Below are 11,147 nucleotides of genomic sequence, written 5' to 3'. Positions count from 1 at the left end.
CTGGCGGGGAGAGGGGGGGGGCTTTCAAAGTCCATTCTCACAAACGGGCTTTGAATCTAGTCGAATATCATTTTCTTATGCCAGGTGGCAGAAGTTAGGAAAGGAAAGGTGCCCGAGAACTCGGGAAACAATGGACAGGGTCAGTAGACAATGCTGAGGATTGACTCAGCATGGAGACAGAAGACTGAGTGAGCTGCTTAGTCCAGCCTTGGTGTGCATCCTCCCAGCACTGGATCCTGTTGCACTGCAGCGGTCATTCTCAGCAGGATCATCGCGTGTGGACAATCCGATTCGCTTATGAATAATAGTTACAGCCACCCAATGGCATCGCATGCAAAGATATGTGGATTTGGTGGCGAGGCGCTGGATTTAGACGTTCAAGACGCACAATCATAATCTGATCTGAAGTGGAGCTCTCCGGCTGTGCTCCCGCTTTACACTGATGTACTGGAAAACTAAGACATGGGCGAAAGGATGGATCTGCAGGTCTGTAAAGGCTGCGGTCGACGGAGTGTAGGAATAGCAATCTTTCAAAGCGACTAAGTTGGCAAGCGTAAAGAGCTTCCCTCAACAATGCACGGGCCCCTGTCAATTAGAGGTGGTTGCCAGCTCTAGGAACACCTTGTCTGCTCCATTCAGTAAGCCGGTGGTCCAAATTAATCCTTTCCTTGACTGACTGTCCCTACCCATGTGCAATTACGTTTTCAAAGCTAGACGGAACTGGCAGCAGCTTTTGTGAACCCACAGGCCTTTGTCAATCAGCTCCGTGCTACCCCCCCCCCCCCCTTTGAGCATTCCAGGAGTCAACAAAAGGCTGAGTTTGAAACACGGGACAGAAAGCGAAGAGAGGCCAGAAAGATCCAGGTTAACAAACAGCTTTATTGGTCATTTTACAAAAGGGTTTGTGATCTACCAAAGAAACACCTGCTTCTCCCTGCCTTGGGGCAGGCAAGGCAGAGCGCCTGGGCAGTATCGGCGCATGTGCTTAGATGGCCGGGCTTGCTCTCTCTGCCCCTCCTGAGCGGGCTGACCACAGGCAAACTCCCTTCCCCTGCCGCCGTCTCCCATCCCCCCTCCCACTGGGCACAAGCCCTCCGCTTGCCGAAAAGCCAACGTTTTCCAAAATCTGGCCCACAGGCTCAATCGTCCCTTTTTTTCCTGGTTTATAAATACAGCTTCCTTGGCTCCCGGGAGCAAACGTATTTACAAGGGGCCAGGCCATGCGGCTCCTTTGGGAAGGTCATAAATTAGAAGCACAGGAAACCCGTCCCCCCAGCCCAAAGTCCACGGAGTGCTGGGTTTGTAGGCCTTGCGTTGCTCATGCTGACTCCGTTTGGTTTCATCTCTTTTCCTGAAAACACCAAAGGAGAAACTGCTGTCAATGCAGGCACCCTTCCCGGATTGTAGTACCAACCTCTAACTCCAGGGGTAGTCAACCTGTGGTGCCTGGGTTTGCAAACGCTGGCAGAGGCTTGTGGGAATTGTAGTCCATGGACATCTGGAGGACCAAAGGTTGACTACCCCTGCTCTAACCAACATGAGCGACTGGACTCATGATACAGCTGCCAATTTTGGTTGGGAAATTCCTGGAGGCCTGGGAAGGGACCTCAGCTGAGTCCACTCTCCAAAACTATTAGCGCCAGGGGAACCAACCTCTGTTGCCTGGAGATCATCTATAATTCTGGGAGATCTGCAGGCAACTTTGTTTGACTCATGCATTCACTGGAGAGGACGAGCCGATCTTTCCACGGGGACAGCCAGGGGTCTGCCCTTGCCTGCCTCATAAACCACGGTCCATTTTAAAATCAGGCTGGGGAAATCCACAGCTGGAGCAGCTGTCGCCAACCTTTTAAAGGCTGGGGACGCACCTGGAATTTTGACCCTACATGGTGGGCACCGCCACACAAAATGGCTGCCACAGAAGGCACAGCCAGCCACAAAATGGCCGCTACGGCTTCCCTTCAGCTACATAGTGAAGATCCTTGTGCTGTGGTGGTGGTGCCGCCAAATCAACATTTTAAGAAATCTGCAAAGCCAATCAAATCTCCAGCGGCCAATCAGAATCCTTGCTGAGGAAAAGTCCCGCCTGATCCCACCCACTTTCCAAAAGCACTTGGTGGACTCCCGGAAAGATGTCTGTGGGTTCCACAGTGAGAACCACTGATCTGGGGGCTCTCTAGAGAAGCTAATACTTCTGCAGTGAAGAAAGGGCTCAAACTTCCACAGCTGGTTATTTTGGCAGACTGGGATGGACTGGGAGAAGCCTTCAGCTGTATCCCAAAGACTCCGGCCCAGAATCCTTGTCAGGTATCTTCTGGAAGGCCCCCCTCCCCAAATCCACTTGTTTCCCAAGCCCTGTTGCCCTCCTCCCGTTGGCTGCCCTTCTGCCTAGTCTTCTACCCATGTCCCTGAGCTAGGCTCTTTGATTCACCGCCCAGCTCTGTAATGGCACAAGCATAGGGAAGGGCAGAAACTCACTTCGCTGCGATCCCCTGCTGTCCGGCTGCGTCCTGACCCGTGACCTCTAGATCCCGTTGACCCCCTGGAAGAAGAGCTTCCGGCTGTGGAGCAATTGCTTGACACCTGGCTTCGGGAGAGAAAGCTGGGCTTGCTGTATGGGATGATTTCTTCCTCTGGCAGGAAAAGAAGAAGGGGAGGGGAGCAGGGTGTTGATGCAGCATGCGCAAGCTTTGCATATGCTTTACTGACATTTACGCTTGGCACCGCCTGCACACTGGCAGAAGGATGACAAGAACACAATTCTGGTTTTAGGCAGACGCCTTTTAAGGTCCTGAGAAACCTGGGGACACACGTTTATTTAGCTGATTTATACACTGCCTCTTCAGAGACCTGCTCAAGGCGTCTCACAACTAAAACAATACACCCGATTCAAACAAGTCACTAAAAAAATTAAACTAGAGGTAAAAGACAATAGATAAACAAACACTGAAGAGCCATCTTGGTGTAGTGGTTAGGAGTGTGGACTTCTAATTTGGTGAGCCGGGTTTGATTCCTCGCTCCCCCACATGCAGCCAGCTGGGTAACCTTGGGCTTGTCACAGCCCTGATAGTGCTGCTCTGACCGAGCAGTGATATCAGGGCTCCCTCAGCCTCACCCACCTCACAGGGTGTCTGTTGTGGGGAGAGGACAGGGAAGGTGACTGTAAGCTGCTTTGAGCCTCCTTTGGGTAGAGAAAAGCGGGTTATAAGAACAAAGTCGTCTTCTTAACAAGTCACCAGGCAGAAGCAGATCATAAAACCACTAAAAATAGGTGGAACCCCTCAGTTAATTGCCTGGGTCAGCAGAAACATTTTGGCATGGTGCCTGAAAGAAGGTAGGTACTGGGCAGGCTTCAAAGCGGAGGGCATTCTGCAGGTGAGGGGCCACCACAGGAAAAGCCACCTGTCTTCCCTCTGCTGGTGGAGATGCAGTTATCCAGAAGATCTCACTTATGGGATGGACATTGAGACTCCCAGCTGTCAGGGGCTCATAGAATCATAGAGTTGGAAGGGGCCATGCAGGCCATCTAGTCCAACCCCCTGCTCAACGCAGGATCATAGAATCACAGAATCATAGAGTTGGAAGGGGCCATGCAGGCCATCTAGTCCAACCCCCTGCTCAACGCAGGATCAGCCCTAAGCATCCTAAAGCATGGGATAAAACTTTATGGGAATTGTAGTCCATGGACATCAGGAGAGCCACAGTCTGGCCACTCCTGCCTTGGATAAATCGGGCTATCACCCACATCATGAACGGGCACAGGGGCTACAGTGTCCCTCCGCTCGAATCCACTGAGCAATTCTGCTGCCGAACGGCAACCCAGAGAATAACTGCTGGCGACCTTACCGTCTCGGTGCTGGTGGTAGTGCTGTCCCGCCACTGTGCGAGGAGTGACCTTCCGCTCCATGACTGAGGCACCGTTCAGGTCCTTCTCCAGAGAGGAGGTGTTGCAGGCCAGTCGCGAGGTGCTGTCCGGAACAGAGCAGCTGAGGGTTTCTGCTGGAGGTGGCAAGGGAGGTGGTGGGAGATCTGTAACCCAAAGCATGGGTGGAGAAGCCCCATGAGTCCCATTCTGCCCCAGTGCTTCTTCAGATTCCCAGACACACCCTGCATATTTTCAATCACATCCTAAGAAAACTGGAAATTTAGTTTAAAAAAAAAAAAAACCCAGTTTAATCTGCCTGAAGTGCTTAGCTATGGGGCACAGGGCCTTTTTGGTGGTGGCACCCTGACTCTGGAACAGCATTCCCAAGCATATTTGTCAGGCACCTACAATGCTATCTTTTTGGCATGAATTAAAACCTCTTTAAGAACAATTACCCATGCTCTTGACCAGGGGTAGGCAAGCTGTGGCCCTCCAGATGTCCATGGACTACAATTCCCAATGAGCCCCTGCCAGCAAACGCTGGTAGGGGCTCATGGGAATTGTAGTCCATGGACATCTGGAGGGCCAGTTTGCCTACCTCTGCTCTTGACAATAGCTGATCTGTGATTCCCCCCTGCCCCATCCCCAATTATCTAAGCTGTTTCACTGGTGTTTCTCTCATTATTTTTGTTGTTAGCTGTTATGTATTTATTGCAAGCCACCTGGGGAACCAACACACTTTATCAATGAATCAATCCCTGAAAACAAGATAGTCTCGGGAAGCTGGATTTTCCGCAAATGCACAAAATCTGCTGGGTTCTTGTGATAAGCAATGAAGAAGAGGAAGACACAAAAACTGGCGCTGCTGGGCAAACCTGCATGTAAATTTGGCTCCATGTTAAGAGAACAACACGGTTATCCCTCGGGGCTTGCAGTACAAGGAGAGCGCTTTCCAAGTTTGCCTGTTGCTGCTCCACAGTAAACAGGTCAAGCAGAGGCAGCACTGCACTGCTTGAAGCAGTGGGGTTCTAAGGCTGCCAGTGTTGTGCAGTGGTCACAGCATCAGACTAGGAGCTGGGTTCAAATCCCGAGCTTGCTGGGGCTGATGGCCCTGTGGCCTAATCTGGGTTCTTTCAAGGAAACCCTGAACCAGTCATCATCTCAACCTCACAGGGTTTTTGTATGAATAAAACGGAGGAGAGTCGAACAATGCGAGCTGCTTTGGTTCACATAAAGGACAAAGAAGGCTGCCACAGTAAGTACTGGCTCAGTGGTAGAACATCTACTGGGCATGCAGAAGGTCTAAGGTTCACTCCCTGGCATCTCCCCTTGAAAGAATCAAGTGGGACGAGATGCAGACAGCCTCTCTGCCGACGAAGAGCTGCTGCCAGTCTGAGTAGACAAGAGCGACCTAGTTGGGGCGAGGGTCTGATTCCGTATAAGACAGCTCACAGGTACTCTGTGGCATCCCGCTGAGAGGTGGTAGTACAAGCTGCCAGGACATGCAACATTTTAGAATACATCCCTTTCAGATAAAGGATGCAAGTCAAGGTATGTGACTCTCTTCCGTAAGGCTAAGCAGCCCCTTTCTCAGCAGGATTTCTGGGCACAATCAGGTCATTTAGCAAACCCCAGGACAGCACTCGTCAATGCCGTGTGACACGGCTGGTATCCTCGGGCAGGCCAGGCCACAAATTCCAGTTCAATTCTCTGCTGTTCTCTCCCCCTCTCCCTTTCCCTGAAGCTTTGGGCTGTTGAGCAACAGAGGGTCCATTCATACATTTTTGTCTGCAATCTGGCGTCTGGACTCTGTGGCACTCGTGTCAGTTATGAGAATACAGGTGGGTTTGGAAAATGGTACGGTTCTGTACCCCTTTGTCCCTCTTTTCAGATACTCCTGGAGTGGTGCAGGATCCAGCCACAAAGCAAGCCTGCAGCCTGGGGAGCATGCAGTTTATCTCTCCTTTGTCATAGCAAAGGAGGGACAAAAAAAGGATGGAAGAAAGAGAAAGGAGAAGAAGGATACAAAACTTATGTTGCCTCGGAGGAATCTGGTCCAGATGTGCAAGATTATATAGAGCAGGGGTAGTCAAACTGTGGCCCTCCAGATGTCCATGGACTACAATTCCCATGAGCCCCTTGCTGGCAGGGGCTCATGGGAATTGTAGTCCATGGACATCTGGAAGGCCGCAGTTTGACTACCCCTGATATAGAGCAAAACTCAGGAGGTGTATAGGATGCCTGACTGGAGTCACATTCACCCCATTCTAGTCTGAGCAGTTTTGAAAGTGGTTTAAAATAAAAAAGTCACTGTATGAATGTTTTACCAAAGAAACCTTGCAAATACGGGTGTCATTTGATATGAGAGAGAGAGAGAGAGAGAGAGAGCTAAGCCCACTTTGCAACAAAAGCAAACAAACCTAATCTCCCCAAACACACACGGTATAATTCCTGCTGGCACCTAGCCTTTGTTATAGATCTTTCAAAAGGTCTCTCAGAAAGATCAAACTGTTCCAATGAGGAATTAAAAAGGCTTTGACCATTAGCCCACGGTCACAACCATCGCAGCTAAAACTCAGCAGTTGCAAACACTGCCTGGACGGTTGATGTCGGGGAGGAAAGGGAGGAGAGAGAGACATTTGGGTCAGATGGCATTCATACCCAATTGCTCCCCCGTGCATGATTGCAATAAGGGCATGCAATGCTTCTTAATGTACCCAGTGTGCCTATGAAGTCTTCTGGCAAGCTCACATGGGCATGACGATTTAACAGGGTACATCTGCATGGAATCAAAGGCTCCAATCCCATGACTGGTTACAGGATTTTATCTGGGTTATTAACTGCACAACTGACTTTAAGTACCCATGTCCTACCAAAGTGTTATGCCCACAGAAGGACATTTGGTGACCTTGGAGACGAGCCCAGAATGGTGGATGGGCAGGAAGAGAAGGCATATCATTCAACTGAAGACAGAGATTCTGGCTATCAGGTAACTGTTTTTGGGAGGACAGAAAGCGGCAGGCAGATCTAGAACCCTCACGAAAATAGGAAGTTGAGCCTTCTGCTCAAACCACTTATGCTCAAGCCATTATTACTAGGGTGGTGGTAAGAGTGTTGAACTAGTAACTGGAAGACCCAGGTGTGGATCCCCACTTACGTTGTGGAACTTTACTGGATTTCTTTGGGCCAATCACACTCTCTCAGCCTAACCTACCTCACGGGGGTGTTGTGAAGGTAAAATGGAGGCGAGGAGAAAGATGTAAGCTGCTTTGGAGCCCCATGGGAGAGAAAGGTGGAGTGTGTTCATTTTGAGGGACGTTCTTTTTCCTTTCCCAAAAAAACAGCCATAGGGAAGAAAACAGCGTGGAGAAAGAGGAGGGAAGCTATGTCAGCCCCAGGAATAGGCTAGCTTTAAAAATAAAACAAAAAACACAGTATTTTCTGTTCGAGTCTATTGGACCTGAAAAAAATAGATTTCTGAAAAAACCCAGATTCCAATACTAGTATAATATTCAAATCTGGGATTTTTTTTTCCAGAAATCCTGAATTATTCCAGGTCCAGTCAGGGCTGGTTTATCCATGAAGCACATGCAGCAAATGCTATGGGCCCTGCACTTCCAGGGGCCCCACAAGGTGCCTTCCTACCCCATGGATCAGGGTCAGCCACTAATATGGTGCTCCCTGGCCTACGCTACTGCTGTGCAGTTGGGCTTGCGCAGGAAACAGACAAGGCCTTTGGAGCCTGAGAGAGACACACTCACCTCCCTGTTTCTTCTCCCGACGGTAGTGGCTAGACTTGGATTTCTTCTTGCCTTTTGCTTTCTGCCCTGGAGGGAGAGGCATGTCCCCTGGGCTGGGCTGGGGTTTTCCTGTCGGCAAAAGCCGGCACCAGAGTCAAAGCCTTAGCCAGAAACTTGGCCTGTCCCCCACCCACTGTCCTCTCTGGCACAGCCTACCAAGGGCCTGAACCCAAAGGTAGTGCCCAGCATGACCCAGCCTTGCTGGACAGAAAAATCACACTGAATGATCTGTTTCTTTTTACAGCAAATGCAGGTACCTTCCAATCCACTGCAGTCTCGTTTCTACCACCACAAGGGCAGCAAGCGGGTCACCCTCTCAAATCTGGCATCAGAGGAATGTGACCTCTCCGCTGAGCTGCTTGGGGACTCTGAAGGTGAGCTTGTCCCTCCACCTCCCTGTGCCTGAGATGCCGTCCTGCCCTTTGAAAGAGGGGCACCCACCTATTCCCGGGGAGTCAACGTTCTCTGCACTGTGCGCTGGAGTCTGGCTCAGGTTACGTCGATGACCTTGTTTGGGAGCGCTGCCTTCGGGTCCCTCTTCAAGCACATTTAGGTTGGGGTTGGACTGAGTCAAGGGAGGACTCAAGGCCCTGGGCGACGGCCCTGAACCATTGGGTAACCGCCTTGAAAGCAAGGAGTACAAGAATTAAAGGAGTAAATGGAAGATAACAGCACTGTGGCAAGTTCAGCCACTTATAGGGCTTGGGGTATGTTCTGCACTCAAAATGAAGCCAGAATTCTGTGCCACAGTAGGCCATTCTGTATCACTGCAGTCCAACTCTCCAGCCCATTAAACAACCGTGTATGTAACTCCCAATATGTCACAAATTCCGTAAAGACTAGAAACAAGCTGTTTTCAAAAGTTAAAGCGAAACAGGTTCCTTGGATGCTGAATTATCTGCACAAAGAAAAAGTTCTAGCCTTGCATGGCAGAACTTCAGAAGATGCACAGTCTTGGCTGTGTCCTACGCTGGCATGCCGTGATGCCATTCAGTCTACAACCTATCTGTGTAAAAGGCATTTTCACCCTCCACTACAGCAGACATACATTCAGCCATTAGTAGTCCTGTTCGGAAATGGATTTGGGAAGCATTATAAGTGAAGGGTTTAGAATACGAGGGGAGAAAAATATGATAATGAAGGTGGATCAACCCAACAAACATTTCAGTCCTGTGACAACTGTAGTATTTAGCACAGCTATTAGGGATATAAATAATTATTGCTGAGTAATTTGGGGATGGAATGGTGGAGACTGATGGGTAGACTGCGTGGGGAGTCCTTGCAGAGCTTATAGGTAGAAACTCAAAATCAGAGCCGCACAGAAGAATGCAGGAGCCCTGGTGTTGCACATACTTGAGTAGTACAACCCACACCTTGGAGGGTATAATTAGAGGTATGTGTGGTGCCTATGAGAAAGTGCCAGGGGGCTAGATTGCATGCTTTAGAAGTACAAGTGATTCCTACCTGGGCAGGTGTGGAATCTCAAAGTGGTGTAGTCTGGGGATGTCCTCGGAAGCTCTCATCTCATCTCGGGGTGAGGGGGTCAACGTGGCTGTGGACTGCTGCCCATAGGAATTAGCAGGAGAGGAGGCATCTCCACGAGGTGGGGGAGGAGGACACTCCTCTTCCTGGATGTTCTCCATCAGGTACGTCCTTTCTGGCAGGGGTGGGCACCACTCCTCTACCTCTGAGCTACAAACAGGGAGTGAACTGGACAATTTGCCTGAGATGCATACAATGTTCCCTCTAAGAGTTTTCCCTACTGAGCAGAGCAGCTCACATCGTGAGCAGAATATAACTGCTGAGATCTTAAAATTGGCGATGGCTCCAGATTGTTGCTGAGCACGGCTTCCTGTGTTAATGAACAGCCGCTTGAGCACAAGTTTAGAGGGAACACTGGTTGCATAGGGTTCCCAGACACCCTCCTGGAACACAATTCCCTCAAGGGTTAGATGGACATTTAAACCCTAGTTAAGACTCCTCCGGCTGCATTTCATTTGTCCTTTGACCACTGATGACATTTGTCTTCTCTGGCCTAGGAAGGTTCTTAGATGACATCAAATCCATCTACGGTGTTTGACGACAGAGAAAGTGAAATGTCTCTGAAGAACATTCTTTCCTATTTAAAATGCAGAGCAAATCGGCAGCTGGCACTGCAATGGTACTTCAAATGAGGGTTTGAAAATGTTTTTTTTAATCAAAGTTTGTTATGATGGTCAGCTGTATTCACAAGCTGTAGTTTGCTGAGCCGCACCACCTGCCTGGCCATATGGACAGCCATATAGGGAGACTGTCCTTCATGCTGGGAGGTGGAGTGGATGTAAGAAGCAGGGAAATCGGGGTTTGTGCATGCAACTGGGGCATGCTCAATCTGGTAGATTAAAGGGACAAGGTGCAGAAACTTTGGTTTAAGCAAGCCACTCTTTCATTGCCAGCTCCGAGTCAGAAAAAGACCTGGAGACTTTGGGGGTGGAGACTGCAGAGGGTGAGGTTTAGGGAGGGACTTTAGGGTGGGGTATAATGTTGTACAGTCCGCCTTCTAGGTGTCCATTTTCTCCAGGGGAACTGATCTCTGTAGTCTGGCGATCAGCTGTAATTTAGGAGAACCCCCATGTCCCACCTGTAGGCTGGCATCCCTAGAATGCAGCCCTGGTGTCTTTTTTATTTAGAATATAATTGACTGACTAATCCCTGAGATAGCTGTTTTCAGTTTCATGTGCAAATAGGAAAGGTGGCCTTTTAAATTTTACTTTTGGGGATTTTAAAATTTGCTTTTACTTTTTTGAAATATTTCCATTCTATCCATCCACACTACAATCTATAAAGCAGCAAGAATATTTAAAATAAAAAATTTAAAATAAAAATCTCATATATCTATATCAAAATCAAATACCTTTATTGGCATAATATATCTATATCTATATATTCAGATGCCAACAAAGTAAATAAAACAGCAGTGAGATAGAGAACAACATATCAAAGCAGCATAACAGCCTTCAGACTCTCTCACTGAAAACATTTCCATAATAAATGGAGTTGAACCAAAGAGCACAGAACAGGCACCACCTGAATGTCCCTAAGAGGTCTGTTCCACAGCTTGGGCACCACCACAGAGAAGGCCCAGCCCACAGTAGCTACTTGCTTATCCTCCAAACTTCAGGGCAGCTGGAATGGAGCAAAACCTAACTCAGATTTGATACAACGCTTCCTACTCAGAGAAGGCTTAAGTGGTTCCTGATCCCGACTGGATCCCAAACACAGTTCCAGGCAGCCTGGAGACCTTTGAATTATTGTTTGAAAACTCATAGCAGTAACTGGGGCTGCAAATGGAAAGGCATGGGGGGGGGGGGAGCTTGCCTCCCTTAGTCCTTGTCCTGCTGAAAAGCACCTCCCCACCTCCTGGGGCGGGGGGAAAATACAAAACCTTGAAAATCTACTTGAAATAGCCTCTTCCCTCCTTGCCCCAATACCTGCAATCTATT

The 11,147-nt window shown here is 49.1% G+C and overlaps 1 protein-coding gene across 11 annotated transcripts in view; it reads right to left on the bottom strand.

The window, feature by feature from the left end:
- Positions 1-859: 859 nt before the first annotated feature.
- ROBO3 (roundabout guidance receptor 3) overlaps positions 860-11,147 on the bottom strand; it is a 267,565-nt gene continuing 257,277 nt past the window's right edge. For 4 of the 11 annotated variants that reach the window (XM_077305039.1, XM_077305042.1, XM_077305043.1 and 1 more), the window contains 6 exons: positions 9,130-9,375; positions 8,107-8,288; positions 7,627-7,734; positions 3,847-4,029; positions 2,479-2,633; positions 860-1,351 (listed from right to left, as the gene is read on the bottom strand). In XM_077305039.1, coding sequence (XP_077161154.1) covers positions 1,340-1,351; positions 2,479-2,633; positions 3,847-4,029; positions 7,627-7,734; positions 8,107-8,288; positions 9,130-9,375 — 886 coding nt within the window. In that variant the 3' untranslated portion in view covers positions 860-1,339. The remainder of the gene's footprint in view (positions 1,352-2,478; positions 2,634-3,846; positions 4,030-7,626; positions 7,735-8,106; positions 8,289-9,129; positions 9,376-11,147) is intronic. The other 7 variants (XM_077305044.1, XM_077305045.1, XM_077305047.1 and 4 more) reach the window with 5 other exon arrangements.

This window comes from Paroedura picta, chromosome 12 (genome assembly GCF_049243985.1).
Source record: "Paroedura picta isolate Pp20150507F chromosome 12, Ppicta_v3.0, whole genome shotgun sequence".
Taxonomy (NCBI): Eukaryota; Metazoa; Chordata; class Lepidosauria; order Squamata; family Gekkonidae; genus Paroedura; species Paroedura picta.
The sequence above is the reverse complement of the archived record's forward strand: the minus strand, read 5'-3'. Positions and strand labels throughout refer to the sequence as shown.